The sequence below is a fragment of the Lolium perenne genome, chromosome 4, assembly GCF_019359855.2.
Source record: "Lolium perenne isolate Kyuss_39 chromosome 4, Kyuss_2.0, whole genome shotgun sequence".
NCBI lineage: Eukaryota > Viridiplantae > Streptophyta > Magnoliopsida > Poales > Poaceae > Lolium > Lolium perenne.
The window spans coordinates 86,122,366-86,143,189 of NC_067247.2; the positions used below are offsets into that span (position 1 = coordinate 86,122,366).

A 20,824-nucleotide genomic window follows, 5' to 3' on the forward strand; every position below is an offset into this window, starting at 1 on the left:
TCCGACATGTTTTGTAGGATGGAGGGAGTAGTAGGGATCCCTTTAGGTCAAAAGTTTATCGAATGGAAATTGGAGACAATTCATTAGAGTAAGTTATTTCTGTTTTAGGCAAATGATGCGAAAGTACCTGATACTGATTAAGATGGATTGGAGATGCCCCTAACGATGTGATATATGCAAGCCATACCTAACTGATGACACGACACGGCATCGCCTAATTCCTGCATAGCATGGCACGCTAGCCAATAATCCAACTGTGTCATTCAGAAAGAGAAGTATGCCGAGTAGATTACCTAACGCAAACTTAGACGCATATGTTATCAGTAATGCTCAGCAGACAGTGATGCTAACACATCACAAGTACGTTGTACGCACGGTGGAACAACATACTGCACAAGTACACCGGATACATGTACGCAGATGCAAAGTAGGCAACTAATGGAGCTTAGCCTAGTTAACCAGTTTCCTGGCGATGCTCACACGAGACAGTGATGTTAACAACACACAAGTACCTACCGTGAACCATACTGTTTAGAGCATCTCCAGCCGTTTGGGCTCCCCACGCCCAAATCCAGCGATATTGTCGTCCGGATTGGAGGAAAATTTCGCCTGGGAAGGCCCATTTTCCCAGCCGCGAGCTCAGGATGAATGTAACGGACTTCGGCGAATTCAGACAAAATTGGCGAGTTCGCTCAAACATAAGCGAAATTTAATGATATTTAACATATAGAGGCGAGTTCGTACATAAGTATGCCGAATTCGAACATATATTTGAATTCGGCGATTGGCAAACTAAAACTTTAAACTAAAGAACGGCCTACTACATGCCGAAATGGCGGTAGAAGGACGTGTAGTCGCCGCCGTCGTCGTCGTCGCTCGAGCCGGCGTTGTCCTGGGGCGGCTGAGCCTCGTACCAGCGGCTCGTGCCCTGGCCAGCGTCGCCGGCGCGTGGCGGCGACGGACGGTAGATATCGTCGTCGCTGCTGTCCTCGAGCTTGACAACCTCCCTGGGCGCGGCGTTCCTAGTGGCGGATGGTGTGGCGGCGCGGGCGGCGAGTTGACGCGCGGCAGCCAGATCCAGCAGCCGCCGTTGCTGCTCCGCCTCCTCGCGCTCCCAGTCCCGCCTGGACCACTCCAGTGCGGCGTCCTCGGGGAGGCTGTTGTCGGCGGGCACTAGGTCTTTCAGCGACCTGGCGATCGCCTCCGCCACCGCGGCGTCCTCCGCGCGCTCCCCCTCCTCCTCGGCGAGCTGGTTTGCGACGTCCTCCTTCTTCGACGCCTTCCTCTTCCGCCCGCTTTGCGGAGAGGAAGGCTGGTCGCGGATGACGAGGCGCCGGCTGGCTGCGCCGTGCGCACCGGCGATGGCGACGCCGGTTCCTTCTTGACGGTCGAAGGAGACGCCCATTCCTCGCACGGTGGCCGGCGTCGACCCGCCGGACCTGGATGCCGACTGCGAGCCAGACGAGGAGGAGGATGGCGCCATCCTCCTCGGCATCCAGGAACTACCGTGCCGGCGCGACACGGTAGCCGCCACCGGCGGCGGCATCCCCAGGACGGGGGAGTTTCCGTCCTCGATGTGCGCGAGCACATTCTCGAGGGTGCGGCCAGGCGCGCTCCACCATCGTTTGCGGCCGACGGCGTTGTTCCTTGCCAGAGGAGGAGGAGGGCCGTCGTAGGGCCGCCAGTTCGCGTTCATACCTGCACCGGAAGAACGCGATCCATGATTCGTGGTTGTCGGGGAAGAAACGCGGATCCGCGCGCTGCTCGTCACTGAGAGTGACGAGCACCTCGTCGATCGCCACTTCGAGTAAGGCCCCACCCGTTGGCGGCGGCGGGATCGGCACGCCGCCTGCGCTCGACCTCCATCCCCCGGTGCGCGGAAGTCCGGCGGCGCCGGGTAGCCCGCCGCGTGGAGGAGCCGTCCCTCCCATTGGTGGAGAGAGCGGCGGCCGAAGCCGTTGTTGGCCGCACCGTCGTTCGCCATTGCTCGTTCGAGTTCGGGGAAGATTTGGTGGAAGGCGAGCGAGGTGAATGCGGGGCAGACGCGGTAGTTCGGCGATAAATAGAGGTAGGCGCGCGTGATACCGAGGCGACGGCATTAACTCGCCGCGTGGAAGCTACGCGGCCGGCGAATACTGACCGGCGGCAGGCTTTTACAGCGCGCGGAAGACGATGCGATGAGGACGACGATCGGTGTCTCTCGCCGACAAGTTGGGGCCACCAGACGCGCGGGAAGTCTCCTCGACGTTTCGCGCGCTTTTGTTTCGTCCGGAGTTCCCGAGAGCTCCCCGGGGGGGCGGGGATGGCGTGGGATCGCCGGATGAATTTAGGCCCAAATCCAGATGAAATCGAGGAACCGAGGGCGCGACTGAGCCAAAATTCGCTGTCCGGATGGAAAAAACGTCGTTCGGGGCCTCGTCGGGGAGACGAGTGGAGATGCTACTAAGTACGCACTGCACAGGATATACATGCGTATGCAAGCACTGACGTGTCAAGACAATGCGGCTACTCCGGCTACCCCCCGCCCCATACATACATACTCGGTCGGCTCACGCTCCGGACAGTGGGCGGATCAGCCCGCCAGATCACGGCGGACGGCGACCGGCGGGCCCCCGCTCCGACGGCCTCGACGTGGCCGCGTCCGCCCCGCGGGCTCCTTTGTGGAGCGAGGGCATCAGAGACCACGACCGTGCATGGCACCTAGCAGCATCTAGCTACCCCTCCCGACCCCACCGCCGGAGCCAACCTGCGGCCGCCTGTCGATTCGGTACAATACGCCTCCATCAATTGACCACCCACGGCAGCGACGGCGACGCCGCTACAATCTGGTCTCTCTCTTTCTGGCTGTTTCCCGCCATCCTGTGGGCAGTCCTCCGCCTCCTCGGCGATCCACAGGTTCGCCGCGCCGTCGCTGTCGCCGGCACTTGCGGGTGCCGTAGGGTCGGCCTCGGCAGCCAAAATGGAGGTGAAATTTTGTAGCTCCGGAGAGGTTGCGGGTAGCTCTGGATATGCGCGCAGCTTGGAGACAATCCGTGGGCGTGCCAGTCTACAGCGACTGATCGTGATCAAGACAAGCTGATTAACTGTTCAGGCATGTGGGTTTCGACAGCTAATATAGTACGGGTGGATTGCTCTTCAGATAAAGCCCCAGGTAAAAGGTGAAAAACAAAAGGAGGAGATAAAGCTAGCTGAGAAGTAACGCGGGGTTCGACAGGTAAAGCTCACCAGGTAGGAGAAAAGGAGATAAAACTAAGCTGGAAATTCCTGGGAAGGAAATGCGCACCTCTCGGACGCAATTTCCCCCGTTTACCCTCTTGTCTAGTTTATCTTTTTTTTAGAACTTATCTAATGCAAGATACTAGAACAACAACAACATGAAAACCTATTTCCTAAGAAAATTAGAGTAAGCTAGATATGATCATATGAAACGCATCAGAAATAAAAGGAAGCCAAAACAAGAACGAGAGAGTAAACTAAAATTTCGGCACATGGATCGATGATCTTCACGTAGTCCTATCAAGTGTCAAGAATTTAAGTACATTCTAATCTCTCAAAAAAAAATTACCGCCTCCGTCCAAATCAACTTTGGTCGTTCTCTACCCCTTCTAGTCTCCTCCATACTCCTTAGAATTTCACGGACCATCGAAACTTCTGAAAGCCTCCGATGGATATGTTCAAACCATCTTAATCGGTGTTGGACTAGCTTCTCGTCGATCGGTGCCACCCCTAGCCTATCGCGAATTATCTCGTTCCTAATCTGGTTCTTTCTTGTATGGTCCCACATCCATGCGCATCTCCGCGACCCTCATTTGTTGGATGTGTTTTTTTTTTACAACTATGTGTTCTTTTTTACTTGGCCAATATTCTACCCCATATAACATCACCGATCTGATTGCCGTCCAATAGAATCTTTTAATTTTTGTGGGGCCTTCTTGTCACAAAGGATATCAAATTACTGCCACCAGTTCATCCACATCGCTTTGCAACATTGATCCTAAGTATCGAAAGGTGTCCCTCTTAGGCACTATTTGTCCTTCTAATCTGACATTTTCGTGTTTGCCACTAACACCACTGAAGTTGCATCGCATGTACTCGGTCTTGGTCCTGCTAAGTCTAAACCCATTTGACTTCAACGTTTGCCTCCATAGCTCTAGCTTCCTATTTACGTCGGTCCTAGTTTCATCTAATAGCACCACATTATCAGCAAGGAAAACAAGTATGGGCTTAATGTTGATGCTTGATGTAGTCATGTCATGATTCGAAAGGTATCGGTGTAATTATCACCTGCGCTAACACTTGTCACAACACGGTCGTATATCTCAGACGAGGGTAACATACTTTGTTGGAACTTTGTGTTTCTCCAGCGCCCACCACATGACCGTCCTTAGTATCTTGTCATACGCATTCTCCAAGTCGATGAAGATCATATGTAGGTTTTTTGCTCTCTATATCTCTCCATAAGTTGGCGAAGTAGGAACATCGTCTCTATAGTCGACCTCCTAGGCATAAAACCGAATTGATTTTTAGTGACATTCGTCACTCTCCTCAAGCGGTGCTCGATGATTCTTCTCCAAAGTTTTATAGTATGGCTCATAAGTTTAATCCCTCGGTAGTTAGTACAACTTTGAATATCTTATTTATTCTTGATAGGTACTAATATGCTTTTTCTCCACTCTTCCAACATCTTGTTTGATCGACAAATATGGTTGAATAGCTTAGCTAGCCGTACTATTATCATGTCTCCAAAATTTCTCCACACCTTCAATTGGGACATCATCAGGGCCAAGGGCATTTTTCTCCTTTCATTCTTTTAATGACCTCTTTAATCTCAAGCTCTCGGATCCCCTGCACGAAACGGTTATTGGTGTCATCAAATGAGTATTCTACCATGGTTGTGCCCTCGTTTCGAATAACCCATCAAAATAATCGCTCCATCTGTTCTTCATCTTTTCATCTTTCACTAGATGTTGATTAGCCGCGTCGGTGTCGCTGGCACTTCCGAGCGCCGTAGGGTCTGCCTCGGCGGCCAAAACGGAGGTGAAATTTTGTAGCTCCGGAGAGGTTGCGGGTACCTCTGTATATGCGCGGGGCTTGGAGACAATCCGGGGGCGTGACAATGTACAGCGACTGATCGTGATCAAGGACAAGCAGATTTACTGTGCGGCCATGTGGATTTCGACAGCTAATACGGTTCGGGTGGATTGCTGTTCAGATAAAGCTCCCAGATAAAGAAAAATGGAAAACAGAAGCAGGGGATAAAGCTAGCTGAGAAGTAACGCGGGTTTCGACAGGTATACCCTGCCTGTACGGGGTTGATCACTGTTCAGATAAAGCTCACCAGGTAGGAGAAAAGGAGATTAAGGTAAGCTGGAAATTCCTGGGAAGGAAAGAAATGCAACTCCCGGACGGAATTTCCCCCGTTTACACTCTTGTCTAGTTTATCTTTCTTTTCCAACTTATCTAATCATCATTCGCAAGATGATCGTCATTTTTCTAGGAAGAAATGTCTCTTAATTTTCAAGATTTTCTAGCGTTTGAATATCTTGACTATTAAATTGCAACTTACATCCACAAAGTTCTTTTTTGCAAGTCTACATCTACAAAGGTTGAGCATTCAACTTACGCATTAACATAAATTGCTTGTGTGCTTACACTTTCACTGCTAAATTACCGTAAAGACGTTAATGCTATTCACTGAATTCTTTTATTTCCAGCTTTTGTACAACTGCCGTCCAGCCACATATAGTGCAACTTAGTACTTTGGAAGCCATTGTGTCTGTACCTTTCAAACAACCGCTGTGCTCTCATTTACCAACAAAAAGGCAGTTAGCAATACAACAGTCCACAGAATGAGTCGATCCCCCGCACCTCCTTCGCCACCGCATCCGCACCATCCCTTGCCCACAAAACTAGAAATTTTATCTACAGACAACATATCGAGGCACCTAAAGGCCATCGCGAAATGAGTCAGCTATAACTTCAGTCATGATCCTATGCAGTAATTCTTGAGGCCAAAACCCAGAGGGCTTCTTTTTTCAGTATTGATCAAGTGCTGATACTATTACATCTTTACTTAGAACTGGTTTAGAGCGTATGTGATAGTGTCTGATTGCCAGCGTCCAGGATGATCTCATCGTGTGCAGGTGTTATGCTGTGAAAATGTCTCAAGTTAGCCATGCTCAGGGTTTCATATTCAAATTGATATGTGATGCACACTTACCTCAGATAGCTCAAAGCTGACATTCTGTACAGCAGTGTAAACACAAGGAGATGCAACCCAATAGTGTAGAAGAATATAAATGTCCGGGCAAACCTGTGAATACAAATAGAGCACATGCTATATTAATTTCTTATTTCTGTCCGCTTCATGGATACAATAAAGGAGCTAAGGCATCATGTAATACAAAATACCGGTCATTTATGCATTTTTATCCATGGAGAGCCAGAATTATCAAAACAAATTGAACAAAGGCTAGAATTATCAATAGTAACTGGCTTAAACTTCAGAGGTGAGCATAATGACCAAATATATAAAATCTGAACAAAGATAAAGACAAGGGTACTATTTAAGGAAGTTTGAACCAAATTAGCCATGAACAATCCTTAGCAGCAGTCCTAGACCACTAAGTCATCTGTGATGTACTTATTCAATTCGAATTCTGATCATTTCGTAATTACTACACAATTTGAAAATACATACATCGATAGGAAAGGTCAAATAAAAAAGTAAATATAGCTCTGATGTTCCTAGAATAATTTATTACTAGTTCTTTTAGATCAATAGTTCACTAGTTATCAGCAAATACAACAATAGGAAGGAAAAGAAGTAGTATCATACTTGTTACCAAGGAGAAAACGGCCACTGCTGAGAGTGATTTTATCTCTTATACCAAGTTCCTTGTACCTTTGATCCTTTTCCTGGATATATCAAAAAGAATAGCTGAGCTGTGTGCGATACCATAGATAATAGGTGTTGCTGATGAATGATAAAATATATCTACCTTCCTCGAGAAAGCAGCAAACGGATTTATGTCGTCCTCGTACATTTTCTTGTACTTTGTTTCAACATCTGAAGAACCACTTTCAATATCTTCTGCATACTGCAAGGCGAAACATAACAAAGGTCAAATGATAGACGTAAAGTACAGGGTATATGAAGTACATTGTAAGGATTTATGTTAAACCTTCTTTGGTCCTCTAGAAACAATCTTCTCATGACTGTAGTCCTGGACGTATCGAATCTTTCCGTACAACTGAACATTATCTGCTTTTGTTTTTTCCAATTCTACAGCTAGCATTTCATACTTCTCTTTTAATCTCCTCAGTTCCTGGTATACATAAAAATGACGATAGATGGTCAGTGGAGATAAATTTTCATATTTCACTAAGCAAAGAGGCATCATAGGATAAAAATAAAATTACAAGAGAAGCATAACAGATCCACAGCTTTGAAGAAAATGAAGGAAAATGACTGGTTCAAAAAAAAAAAAAAAAAAAGGAAAATGACCCTCTCAAGTCATTATAATTCCTTCAAGTTAAAAGACTGTCTCACGACATTCCTAAATAAAGGATCACTAATCAAACCACATCATTCATTGGCTACCAAACCTTGTCAAAGTTAAGCCTACAATATAATGGCACAATGTGTTTTTCTCATATAATTCAACTGAGAACTACACAACCAGTCATACTTGAAACACAACAACACAGTCATTTTCTAAATTGCATGAAATATACCTCCTCGGTTTCACGTAGTCGTGTACGGAAACGATCCCTCTGATTGCAAATGACCTTGAGCATGGAACTTTGATCTTGGTCTTGCGATGCATGCCTTGGATCAGTACCCTGTAAATAAATGGATAGAAACAAGTAAGCTACACAGGGATGTAAATTATACGACTTAAAATTAGAAGTCCTGTTTGCTACAAAAATAAATGAGTATATAAATGAGTTTTAGGTAGATCCGGCATTTTCCTTAACATCTCGAACTGTGGATACTGTTAATACAACCTGCGTATGCTGCTAAATATTAAAATCACATGCATGTAGTAAAATTAGGGTATCAGAGTATTTTTCTGGGAGTATTTTTCTGGGAAACTGTGGGAAAGATCATAATGCATTAAATTGAAACATTTACCGAAAGAGTGTTTAGCTGAGAGTTATTTTATTTGTGTTTTATGAAGAAATGATTAACACAGACCACTGGCGACAAGTGGGTCATACAAGCAGCATAGATTTCAGAACTAGACAGCATCATTCACCACCAGATTGTAGCACTTGTTCATTTGATTGTGGTTATAAAAATCATGGTGCAAAAAAGACCAGCATTTGGTAATAGTGCAATGGTTCGATGTTGAATTAAAATGGATTGAATTGGGTTTCCTGTGCATGTATTGTCCAGCTAAATTATGAAGAAATTGTGCAGCTTATCAAGGTAATGCTGAATTATAGCGACATGGTTCGTCATAAGTGAACCCAAACTTGAATGTACCTCTGATACTTCATTTGAGCCTATTTCTTGAAGATCCCAGTCATTCAAAAGTGAACTCCTCCTATCAGTTGAGCTGCAGCCCTGAACCAAAGTTAACAAATTTATCAGCTACATATACATATCCTTCAGAAAACAAAAGTAGGCATAAAAAAAATCTTTGGTTTCTTAAGTATCTAAATTCCAGGATTGGGCAGTTACTTATAACAATACTACCTCCATCGCAAAGCTTAAGGCTTTTTTTTTTTTGAAAAGTCAAACAAAGTAAAGTTTGACCAAACTTTTAAAACAATCTATCAACAAATATAATATTTTGTAGATACAATACGAAAATATATTTCATTAATATTTAATGATATTAATTTTGTATTTTGCATGTTAATGATTTTTGGTAAAAACTTAGTCAAATTTGACATAGTTTGACTTTCTAAAAATAACATAAGCCTTAAGCTTTGGGATGGAGGTAGTATTATATCACTATTTAGAATCTAGCACTAATTAAGGTAACCATAGTATAGATGTTAAATGCAGAAGACATACCCAGAAAGACTACATTCAAAGATTGGCAATATATGAAATATCACAAGAGCAAGGAGAGCAACCTTTAGTATGTCATCCTCAAGTTTTAGAATCAATTTTTGCTGCTCTTCAACCTTTGAAGTTAGTTCAGCGATCTTTTTTTCAGCTTCCTCAAGAAGACTCGACTTCTCTGATATTTTAACCTTCAAGAGACACAAGAAACTTGTAAGACAGTTCCAGCAGAAAAGATAAGAAGTATACATGGGAATTATTAATTGACCAAAGCCCCTATAGCCAGTTTCCAGCATCTAAACTATACCAACCTTCAGTTGTGTTAGTTCATGCTCCATTTTACGGTTCTTGTCAAGAAGCAAAGCTTCCAGCTTGCTCATTTCCTCGCCATTAGTTGCTAGCTCCCAGTCTTCAGCTTCAATTGAGTTGTACCCGACAGCCTGTTGGAAAAAAAACAGATATTTCAGAAGCATGAGGACAGAAAATCAAAAAATGGTGGGGGTAATATGGAGGAATAACAGAATGTATCTCAAGCATATCATTGTCATGAACAAAAGATGTGGACAAATTTAGTATAAGATGCAACACAGAAAAGCTAACATGTTTATCCAGAGGGCTTTTTTATCTCCCAACCTGCAAAATCTGAACCTTTTTCTTGAGATCATCAACTAGTCTAGCCGTAGGTCTTTCTTGGAGTTCTTTCTTTAACTCCGTTATAGCAGTTTCCTACAAAGGGAAACTAATTAGAAAACAACAAAGTGAAGCATAGTTGCATAGATACAAATCATTCCAAGAGCATATATATGGTGTATAGATTTGTAATTGGTGGAAGAAGTAACTTATTATTATCTTCATTATAACTATTCACTCAGTCTGTGTTTTCCAGGTTCAAATGCAGACCTAGCGACTGTGGCCATGTCTACTAAACTCGTGATAGAAGCAAACAAATAAACATATTAAACTATATTTGGAAAATGGACTGTAAGCAATTAGACAGGTAGATGATAGATATAACAAAACTATTGTGCCCTTCAGGCTTCCAGTGATGGAAAAGAATAGACGGTGGAGTTCTCTAAAGAGAAGAATGGTTGAATTCCTTCCAGAATTTGACTTAAGGAATACATACACACTTATAGCTTGCCAACCAGAAGTCAACAATAAGAGTACTGAGTTGGTTATTGAACATAACAATGCACATTTAACGACTGAGTACCTTCTCACTGAGTAAAGCAGTTAACTTCTTCAGTTCATTCACATGTGTTTCTTTCTCGGTTGATAAAGTACTTTCAATGTTACGCAGTTCTGCATTTAACTCTGATATAATCTTCTCCTTTGCATTTAAGGAACTCTCAAGAATATCATTCGGGTCCATGTAATCACTGCATAATTACATAATTCAAATAAAAAGTTAATACTGAGTTCTAGATAATCAAAAAAGCACATCTAGAATAATAGCAATACTGTTGAAAGTCACTAACATAACCACTATCTGTTGAATGAATAAAATTAAGTAAATCCACACTTTGCATATCTGTTCATACACATGCAAAATGCAAACAAAATTACCTATTATTGCTTGTATCTTCATTTGTTGTCTGCAATTGAGACCGTAAATCTCCCTGCAGCAAAAATAAAATAAAATGGTTGTCAGGAATAGCCAGCAATAGATGTGCCTTGGAAACTGTGCACTCTATCACCATAAATTTGTTGCAACAGAATGAGAGAAAGTGCATAGATCTCAAGGCACAAATCCTGGCTGACGGTACGAGCATCGCAACCATATGAGTGCTAAGGATTTTCCCAAAGCCAAAATACAAACGTGCAAAGTTACCTTTTCTCTCTCAAGGCTAACTAATCGTGATTGAGCGCGTTCGACTTCATCCATCAGAAGGCTCACTTCAGCTTCCTTTGCTGTCCGATCCTCCTCTGAAAAAAATATAATAATGCATCAGAACCTTCGTAACTATTGTACCACTAAGCATAATGATCACCAAGGTAACACAAATTAAGAAAGAAAACCTGATTGAGTACGAAGCTCAAACAATTGGCTTTGTGCCGATTCATGTAGCTTCTGCATATTCTTGACACTTTCTGTAGCTTGTCTTAGTTGGTCCTGCAATGACCGTTCCCTGCAATCATGGCAAACTAAATTTCAAATCTGCAGTATGCATCATCATATATGATGTGGCCTTTCATGCCATGCAAAATCTTGATATCAAGAAGCTTAAATTCAAGTTTACATGACAGTTAAACAATTATTTTCTTAGTTGCTACAATTTTCCATACCTATCTTTCAGGGCTTCAAGAGTTTTCTGACTATCTTCTGCCAAACTTCGCTGCTTCATTTCAACCATCTCTCTCACTTTTTCTTCCATCTAAAATCATAAAAAATAATTAGAAAGTAAAAGGGTCTGGAATTTGAGAAACAGGAGGCATATTACTTAAACTATGTGGAATAAGACATCAACGATGTTTTTCCACATGCGTTGCCATGACAATCACAGTTTGCTCACTGCACATAAACTGGGAGAAATGTTTCACCTGTCAGTTCAATGCCACTTAGATTATTTATACAATATTTTGACTACTGGTGTTATGTAAAAACAACATTATTAGTGGACCAGTATATTTGCAGACAGACCATACAACCATTGCCGTTAGTTCAGATGAAATTTGAAGTTTCAACCTATGGCATCGACGTAGAAGAAAGGCTTATGTTTTCTATTAAAAACAGCAAGAGGTGTCTGAAACTTCATAAACTTATCAAAGTGTCAAGAAATCAATCCAGCCATTCAAGTATAACAATTAGATGGATACACAGAGTCAATATAATATAATTAAGCACCAGTACGAAGGAGCTGACATTTTTCAATTATGACACTGACACCATTCATGCAAGCAACAAACAGTAAAAAAAAACAGTAAACAGAGTGACCTTGGAACAAACCTGTTGTTCCAGTTGGCGGTTTCGCTCCTCAAGTCGCCTAATTGTTGCCTGTTGGTTCTTCAGATGTGCAGATTCTGCCCGATATTCTTCAAGCTCAAGTTTCATCTTCCGATTTTCTGTCTCAAGTTCAGATAATTTCTGGTCTTGATCCTGAATGCATTGAGAACATTAGCAGCAAACTTTAGTGAAAACTGAAACTAGTAGGTAATGGCTGAACCACATCTATCATATTCGAACCAGATACTAGTTAGAGATACATTCAAGCAAAGCAACAAACAAAATCGAACACATCAGGCTTTGTTAGAGAATATACTGCACAATACCATGTTTTTACACAGTTGTTAACCCTGCTCTGCGCTAATGAACAAACTAACTTGCGTCTATATTTGAAGTTTGAGAGCTTCCTCCTACAGTTTAATTTAGTGCAAGCTGGCACCTACTATTGCGAAGTTATACTTGTACAGAGAGTGGCGATTGAGTCGTACAAGTAATTTGGCCACAGATACCTGTTATTATAAGAAAAAACGATAATATGAAACTACACGTCTACCATTGTATCCGTAGGTGCCAAGAACGACTAGCAATAAGATGGCAAGTGATTACATAGCACAGATAAGAGTTAGCAAGATCCTAAATACTGGTGGCAACTTGCACTATTAGAAAATTCAGGACAGCCGAGAAGGCAAATTACTCTATGATGAATACATCCAACAATTCCGTATTAAAGCAGCCACATTAGAAAATAAGTTTGAATAACATACGGCCATAGAAGCAAGAGCTGGATATGGATCAGGGGCTTCATAGAGCTTCTGATAGATGTTGAGAAACGCATTTTCTCCAAACTTTGCTCTCTTTGTGAGATTGTCAACTTCCTCTTGGTAACTCTTAAGCAATGAGTTGAACAAACTAAGCTTGTCATCTGGCGATGCCTTCTTGAAATCCCGAGTATTCTCAGCAAGCCTCCGTCGGTTCTTCTGGCTCGTCTCTTGATTCTCCGCAATCTTCAAACCCTGCTCATCCAAACCACTTCTTTCTTTCTCCAAATCGAAGTCTTGAATTGTACAAGAAACAAGATTCAAGTCAGATTATCCACCATGGATAGCGTAAAATTCTACATAAAGACATCCACCTACATTCCACATGAAAGAACAAGAAATAATCAATATACTCAGTACCATGCACGCGCATTCGCACTTGGAGGCAGGTTAACTTTCTAAAGCGCGAAACGGAAACCACGGTAACAGACAAGTGGCAGGTTAACTCACGGCTATTCTCCCTACTTGGTAAGGGTTCAAATAATTCTAGAAGACAGCAAAATTCCATGGCGCATGTGATCAATCACCAACTCTCTTACCCAAAAGATGTAGCTATACTTTTTTACTGAAACTACTTCGTAGAGATGGCGAATTCAAGTTTGAGATGAAGACACAGGACTTCTCTACTGAAACTACTTGGTCTGCGAGTCAGGAGCACATCATACAGTCCGAGGCCAACTGAGGAAGCGGCAAGCAAAAAATGCTAGCAGACGTGAATGCAAGTGAAAAACGTGAGCATTTCAAGGCAACTAAGATCTCTCGACCAAGTCGCGATTAGTGTGAAACCCGCACAAATTCTGCCCCAAACTGGGACTCGCGACTCCCCGCAGCTGAAGCGCGCGAACCAATCTAGCACGCCTTCGGGGCACACCAATTCGAGCCAGCATCATCGTCTAAGCTACGAAGGGCGGGTGAGATCGGCGCGGACCTTTCCAGAAGCTGCAGACGACGGCGAGCGGCGAGGCGGAGGAGGACGGGGGCGGTGGAGGGGGCGGCGGCGGCGAGCGGTCGCGCTCCGACGCGGCCGCCTGGGCCGGCGAGGGGTCCATCGTCGGAGCAGCCGGGGATCTGGGCACCTGGATCTGGCGGGATCCGGTGGGTCGGCGACGACGCGCGGGCGGGCGGTACGTATGTGTGATCTGCTTTGCGAAGTGGGTTTTCTCCGAGTCCAGTAGTTGTTGTCGCGGCGATGGTGCGTCTGCTCGCTCTCCTCTTCAGTTCCGCGTGGGGATGGCGAACTGGCGTTTGAGTGACGTCCGTGACGTGTGTTTTTTTCTGGCAGTTTGGTATGGTAATCTATCTTTCTTCTTCACATGACGTCTAACCTGAGTCGCTGACAGGACTTTGTACTTAACCTTTTTTTCTTTCAAAACACACTATAAAACGCAAGACTCTCACAAGTATGTGCATACATTTATTCCTATGAACAATGAACGCCCGTATATCCTACATATCTATGAGCATCTTCGAGAGATTTGATTCAAAAAACTTATCTAGCGGATCTTAATATTAACGAAGTCACCACTGATATCTCGTTATCGATCTGAACGTCATCCCCCGCTAAATAATATTCTACTTTTATAAGACACTAAAGTGTCAAACCTGTCTAGTAGACTGGAGGTGTCACTAACCTCGTAACCATTCTCAAGACTTTGTACAACTAGGTGACATTAATATTTTCCCGTTGTATCCAAGAAATATGAAAAGGACATGGATTTTTTTGAGACTTTATTAATCACCGAAACATCGAGTCAATACGAATTGTTTCCCGGATACATTCTGGAGGTACACCACACCACGCCACACGGACTTACAAGATAGCTCCATAGAGCAGGCTAAAACATGAGCAGCAAAGTTCTGCAATATGGCTACAATGAACTATAGAAACATTATTAAACCTAGAGACCAAGCTCTTGACGTCTTGGATAACACAACCAATAGCAGATCGGTCCTTATCCGCCATATTAAAGCGTTGAACAACAGAAAGGCAATCTGGAGCCACAACAAGATTGTCCATACCTTCCTCATTGGTCCATGAGAGAGCGAACCTGGTCACATAAGCCTCGGCAAGCTCCGGGCTCACCACTTGAGCATAGCTCCCTCCAACCACTGCAACAAAGGAGCCAAGGTGATCACGAGCAACAACAGCAGCCCCTATACTTTGAGAAGACGCAAAGGTAGCTGCATCCACATTCAGCTGGATCAATCCATCCGGCGGCAGAGACTATGAAGTAGGCCAAGGGGTCTCACAACTATGGTTGGAACCAGATGATGAGAAATATGTCAAAATGAAATCAACATATGCCTTGATCCTTGCCACAACACAAGCTGGAGATACATTGACATCTTCCTCTCAAATTTTATTCATCCCATAGGTGCCAAAACATGATAGCCAAAACCGTAGCTTGGAGCTAGCCACATTTAGATAGCCAAAACCGATCACAAAATGTAGATTTTAAGATGCAGTCATCGTCTCACCATCTCGAACAAGACGCTGAAAAATAATCTAAACATCGATTTTCATATTCATTGGCGTGGTTTCAAATTTAGCTCTTCTGATCTATAGATCTCATCTTTGTCGATAGTTATTTCTCTCGTGCGCTGGTCTCCAGTTTGCCTATTGTAAAGGCTTGACCGTTCCGGCGATGAAGCGGTGGATACGGTGGTACGCTCATGCTAGTCATTAGGTAAATTAATTGCAAAAAAAAAAAATCCAATACATTCGGTCTTTTGAAGAATATCTATGGAAGAAATTTATTGTCAACTCATGGGGTTTTCAAATTATTATGATTCAAAGAACATGTCACTACCGAATATAGAAGGTTGCAATCAATGTTCCGGCAATCAATAGACAAGCAAATTTCTATATAACTGTACTTCTGCAATGCATTTAGCAGTAAACGTTGTGCGGACGTATTCTCCATAGATAAAATGTTAGATGGTGGAATCAGAAATGAGGGTTTGAGTTCTGCAGAAGCAGGGATGAAAATGGAGTGGAAAGTTTCTGACTTTTCCGCGGAAAAGCGGAAATGAAATGAAAATCTAGAAATGGAAACGGAATTTTGCAAAATAAGAACGGAAATAGAACTTTTTTAGCGGAAATGGAAACAAAAACGGAACAGCATTTTTCGGTGGAATGGGCGCAAAAATAAAATTTTAGTTTCCGGACCGTATGGAATTTCCATTTTATGGTTGATGTGTATGGCTCAATTCCACATGACGATGTCAAGCCAAACTTTTATAGAGGTTGCATTCGAGGAAGGTTCTAAGGTTTAATATTTACTTTATTTCATAGTAAATCAAGGATCACGCTAGAATTAGGGTTCAAGGAGGGTTCTAAGGTTTAACATTTACTTATTTCATAGTAAATCAAGAACCACCCTAGAATTAGGGAACAATTTTATTAACTTTTGAATGCTTAAGATTGTTTTTGCATGGTTCAAGGGTTTTTTTTTTTTGGCTCCGGACAATATCTACGTAATTCCATGTTAGCACCGTATTCGATCCGTATCAGTTTCTGACAATATCTTCTTCCATTTTTATTTTCAGGGTTTCTGTATCCGTGTTTGCTTCCATAAAAAAATGTGAAACAAATGTGGCATTATTATAAACACATAATGTCTCTTTTTGTGGAAAAAAAACCATGCCACCAAATTTCCTAAGATTTGGTACGGTTATTGGAGGTATACATATAGCTGGAGAACTCCGTTCCAGAACAGAGCACACCACAATAGAACACCTCACCAAGTTGACAAAAAACACAAAAATAGGTAAACTTTTGAGGTGTTTAGACGCCAGCATCATCAATCATTAACAAGCCAATGAAAATTGCTAATACAGCAATACTAATAATGTGCTGCAATACAGGAAATAGTTTGAAATCTGCTAATGAACTAATAACGCGTTCCTGAAGCAACGATGCCCACATGATGCCCTCATGACTGTAGTCCACTAGGTACTTCAGCTCGACACGCTTCGCATAGCACGATCCTACTACAGCTTATGATTCACATAGTGCAACTGACCCTAGTACATCTTATGATTCGAACAATACAGGTAGCTGCGAAATTGACTCAGAAATAAACTTGTGCAGACAAGGGAGAGTTAGTGTCCCTCTCCTTCAGGCTTTGAGGCTTCCTTGATCTCATCACCACCCTCATCCTGGGAAAGAACAAATTGTCATTATCAGCAACAAGGTTTTGTACATTACTCATGATGAAACAGAACACATGAAAATGGGAAATACCGCGTTATCTGAGGTCCAGAGAGTCAAGTTGTCACGCAGAAGCTGCATGATCAAGGTGCTGTCCTTGTAAGATTCCTCACCAAGGGAGTCCAGCTCAGCAATAGCTTCATCAAATGCCTATTAAAAGTTTAGACAAAGATTTAGCCTCATTTTAGATAGTATAGATGGCAGATACATTCATCAGAGACCACTTTTCCTCACTGCCAAACTAAGATTAAAATATACTTCAGGTTGGATGAATCATTTAATTGGTTGGATTAGTTCATACATAGTTGAGTCAGGAAATGAATAAAATAGAACTTTGCAGATCAAGTTAATAGTACTCCTAGCACTGTTCATTGTTGATCTCACATATAAACTCCTAATTTGATAAAACATGGAAGAAAAATATCAGACATGATCATTTATGAATTTCACCAGCGTTCAAAATCACGTAACTTCAATTAACAGCATTTCAGTAAACCTTGTTGAAATAGCAATTAACAAATGATGCGAAATAGAGTCCTCGCAACGAAGTAAACCATAAGCATAAAACAGAGTACTAACCTGCTTGGCAAGGTTGCAAGCGCGGTCTGGAGAGTTCAGGATTTCATAGTAGAACACAGAGAAGTTGAGGGCAAGTCCAAGCCTTATCGGGTGAGTGGTAGGCAAGTCAGCGAGGGCAATGTCCTGAATAAGTAATCATACGTCAGCAAACACAACATAAACAAACAAAAGGATGGCCAGCATAGCACATTTATCCAGTTTGGTCTTCTCAATATTTTTTTTCATTAGCAACACATAATATACAGAATAGGTCATGATGCAATCTGAATTGATCATTCCAGATGAAATAATGATAACAAAACTGATGAGACAAGATAAGCAAACGTCCAACGAAACCAACCTGGGCTGACTTGTATGCTACAAGAGTGTTCTCAGCTGCTTCTTTCCTCTCAGCTCCTGCCTTGAACTCGGCAAGGTACCTATGCATTTCCAAACAGAGAATAAACATTACAATCACACGGATCCAGTAAATAACTAGCTTGCCTCTGATATCAACATGGCAACAAAATAAATACCTGTGGTAATCACCCTTCATTTTCAGGTAGAAGACCTTGGACTCAGCAGCGGTGGCAGATGGGACGAGGTGGGAGTCCAGGAGCTTGAGGATGCCATCGCAGATCTTGCTCAGCTCAGTCTCGATCCTGGTACGGTACTCCTTGATGGAGGCAACATAGGCCTCGTTGCCACGGCTCTCCTCCTTCTGCTCAATGGAGGAGATGATCCTCCAGGACGCCCTCCGGGCACCAATCACGTTCTTGTAGGCCACGGAGAGCAGGTTGCGCTCCTCAACAGTGAGCTCGCCAACATCGGCGGTCTTGGCCACCTTCTCCATGAACTCCACCATCTCCTCGTAACGCTCGGCCTGCTCTGCGAGCTTGGCCATGTACACATTCTCCTCGCGGGTTGCCTCGGCGGTAGACATCCTCCCTCTTGTTTGTTACAGAAACCTGCTCAGTACCTGCAAATCCACAATAATACGAGCTGTTCCTGTTACCACTTGCACATCATTCAAAAGGAATATATACCCTAGTCTGAAAAGCAGCCAACATGTGAATAATAACAACAGTTGAAACTAGCCCGTACTTTTTGAACCCAAGGAATCATTTCAGAGAGTGGTGGCACCTAGATATTCTACTCCTTTTATTCTTCTCCCAGCATACCACTAGACAGAATCTAATCTAACACGATGAAACTTGAGGTCACGAAAACAATATTTCTCAGAACATCAAGCAACAGACTAGCAGTCGAAATTAACAGCGGCACAAAACAGGTTTATACATCCGTCTCCAGATCTAGAGTTCGATCTACGCATGTCGGATCACATGCACCGAGAAGACGCTGGATCTACAAACCTAGCGCTACGGGGAAGAGCCGCGCGTGCGCATTACCGTAAAACTGACCCATGATCCCTACAGATCTCAAATCCTGCTAAAATCCCCCACTCGATCTCCGCTAAAATCACCCCAAATCGGGAGAGACGCTTCACAAAAACAAGTCTCGGCCGAAAACACCACTGCTCACTCGAACCCTAAACTTACACGCCAGATCCGATCTCGAACCGTAATTAATCCGGCAATCTAACCCTAGATCTAGCCCGATCCACCCTAAAATCGACGGTTCCGTACACAATAAAAAGCAAAACGGCCACGAAAGCCGAATCAAGCACAGAACGAGCGGAAACTAAACTTCACCTCGGCCGATTCCGCAACGAGAAACACGAACAATCGGGAGCGCGCACCGGCAGCAACCGCAACGGGGAAAAGGAGAGATGGACGCAGGTGAGGGAGGGGGGGAGGAAAGGGGCGGGGCGCAATACCTTTCCTGTGGCGCTCGGCTTTGTCTCACGGGGTCGGGGTCGGGGTGCGGGATCGGATCTGGCGGGTGTGTTGCGCTGGTGTATGTAGGGGAGGTTCGTGGGAGGGAGGAGTGGGCGAGGGGCGGGGTGCGGATAGAAAAATAGGGCGGGCGGGCGGGCGGGCGGCCCCTCGGGAAGCTCGCCTCGCAGCGGGGGCAGCCGTCCAATCGCGGGCCGACGCGCCGGGCCCGGGCGGCGCCACGAGGCGCGGTCAAAGCGGAGAGGGGGAGCGGGTGCGTGGGACGTGCTCACTGGACCGGCGAGGTACGTGGCGGGGTGGCACTGGACCGGCCGCGTCTGGCTGGAGCTGCTTTGACCTCGCGGCGGAGGGAGAGGGAGGGTGTGCGCCGATCGGGTTCTCGTGGTAACGTCACATGGGTTCGGTACGGCTTTGCGCCGGGCGTGCCCAACAAATACACCAACCAACCACCGGCTACTAGGGTGTAGGGGTGTGGGATGGCCTTGCATCCAAAATGGTGTTCCGGAGTTGTTAATTTATTTCTTTACTATTATATTCGAGTTGGTACGTCATCAAATATGTTTGATGTCAAAGATTGGAGACATCCGCGCCGTTGGATTTAAATCTGATGTCACGCATGCTTCGTCTGTTTGCAGAGAATCAAATCATTAATAGAAGAAAAGAATCGATTAGTGCTGAAATCACCGCACGCACTCGTATGATTAATGTCTCATCTTTTTTCGTTTTTATTTCTCTGCACATAAGGAAAGAAAGATCAACACGCACATGTACGCGTATTTTCCATTCTTCATGCATTGGTCCTTCAATCGCTTGAGCAATGAGTAATTTTCGTTATACATACCTTAGAGCAAAATAATCTATATCATTATATTGGAGTTGGTCATTGGTCACTCAACGCGTTGATAGTCATTATTAGAAACATCATGTCCGTGCAATTTAATCTTACGGTATTTGCTTAACATCTAACTTACGTGTAAGGCGCCCTCACTTTTCTCGTTAGCGTTAAACATGGTATCAATCAATTATTACTTGCCAAAATAATGTGTAAGGCGCCCTCACTTTTCTCGTTAGCGTTAAACATGGTATCAATCAATTACTACTTGCCAAAATCTCCCTCGTATTAGGCTAAATATGGTATCCAATCAAATATTTACTTGCTATATAAAATCATTCTCGTTCGCTCACAATTTTGTTTCCAAAATCAGGAGGGCACCCTGCCTCGTCTTCTCCTTCTAACAGTCGCACGCTCCTATTCTATGCCACCGAAGGAGAAAACCATCAGAGGAGTCGACCGACCACGGCGCCAGCTTCTCCTGCCTGTAGCGGCTCTAGAACATCCGCATGCTCCGCCACGCATCCACTGGCGCAGTGCATCCCGACTCAAGATTGTACGGCGCGACAGCTTTGGTCATCAGC

The 20,824-nt window shown here is 43.9% G+C and overlaps 2 protein-coding genes across 2 annotated transcripts; both read right to left on the bottom strand.

The window, feature by feature from the left end:
• Positions 1-5,598: 5,598 nt before the first annotated feature.
• On the bottom strand, positions 5,599-14,016 carry LOC127293195 (protein CASP). Its single transcript, XM_051322766.2, has 18 exons — positions 13,710-14,016; positions 12,728-13,017; positions 11,967-12,116; positions 11,306-11,394; positions 11,039-11,148; positions 10,851-10,945; positions 10,586-10,638; positions 10,233-10,398; positions 9,653-9,745; positions 9,331-9,459; positions 9,091-9,210; positions 8,492-8,572; positions 7,738-7,845; positions 7,185-7,328; positions 7,002-7,100; positions 6,839-6,918; positions 6,221-6,313; positions 5,599-6,151 (listed from the first exon to the last, which is right to left on the bottom strand). The coding sequence occupies exons 1-18, from the start codon at positions 13,828-13,830 to the stop codon at positions 6,085-6,087; spliced, it is 2,088 nt and encodes a 695-aa protein (XP_051178726.1). The 5' UTR covers positions 13,831-14,016; the 3' UTR covers positions 5,599-6,084.
• A 2,568-nt stretch (positions 14,017-16,584) lies between these two features.
• LOC127293196 (14-3-3-like protein A) lies at positions 16,585-19,513 on the bottom strand. Its single transcript, XM_051322767.2, has 6 exons — positions 19,390-19,513; positions 18,089-18,531; positions 17,914-17,992; positions 17,574-17,696; positions 17,028-17,144; positions 16,585-16,942 (listed from the first exon to the last, which is right to left on the bottom strand). Exons 2-6 carry the CDS (start codon positions 18,493-18,495, stop codon positions 16,886-16,888), a joined length of 783 nt encoding a protein of 260 aa, XP_051178727.1. The 5' UTR covers positions 18,496-18,531; positions 19,390-19,513; the 3' UTR covers positions 16,585-16,885.
• Positions 19,514-20,824: the final 1,311 nt, after the last annotated feature.

Coding starts and splice junctions, on each gene's coding strand:
- LOC127293195 (XM_051322766.2), bottom strand. CDS start 13,830: ATGGACCCCTCGCCGGCCCAGGCGGCCGCGTCGGAGCGCGACCGCTCG. Junction 13,018..13,709: donor CGTCTGCAGCTTCTGGAAAG/GTCCGCGCCGAT, acceptor GTACAATTCAAG/ACTTCGATTTGGAGAAAGAA. Junction 9,211..9,330: donor ATGAACTAACACAACTGAAG/GTTGGTATAGTT, acceptor TGTCTCTTGAAG/GTTAAAATATCAGAGAAGTC.
- LOC127293196 (XM_051322767.2), bottom strand. CDS start 18,495: ATGTCTACCGCCGAGGCAACCCGCGAGGAGAATGTGTACATGGCCAAG. Junction 17,993..18,088: donor ATGAAGGGTGATTACCACAG/GTATTTATTTTG, acceptor GGAAATGCATAG/GTACCTTGCCGAGTTCAAGG. Junction 17,697..17,913: donor TAGCATACAAGTCAGCCCAG/GTTGGTTTCGTT, acceptor TTACTTATTCAG/GACATTGCCCTCGCTGACTT.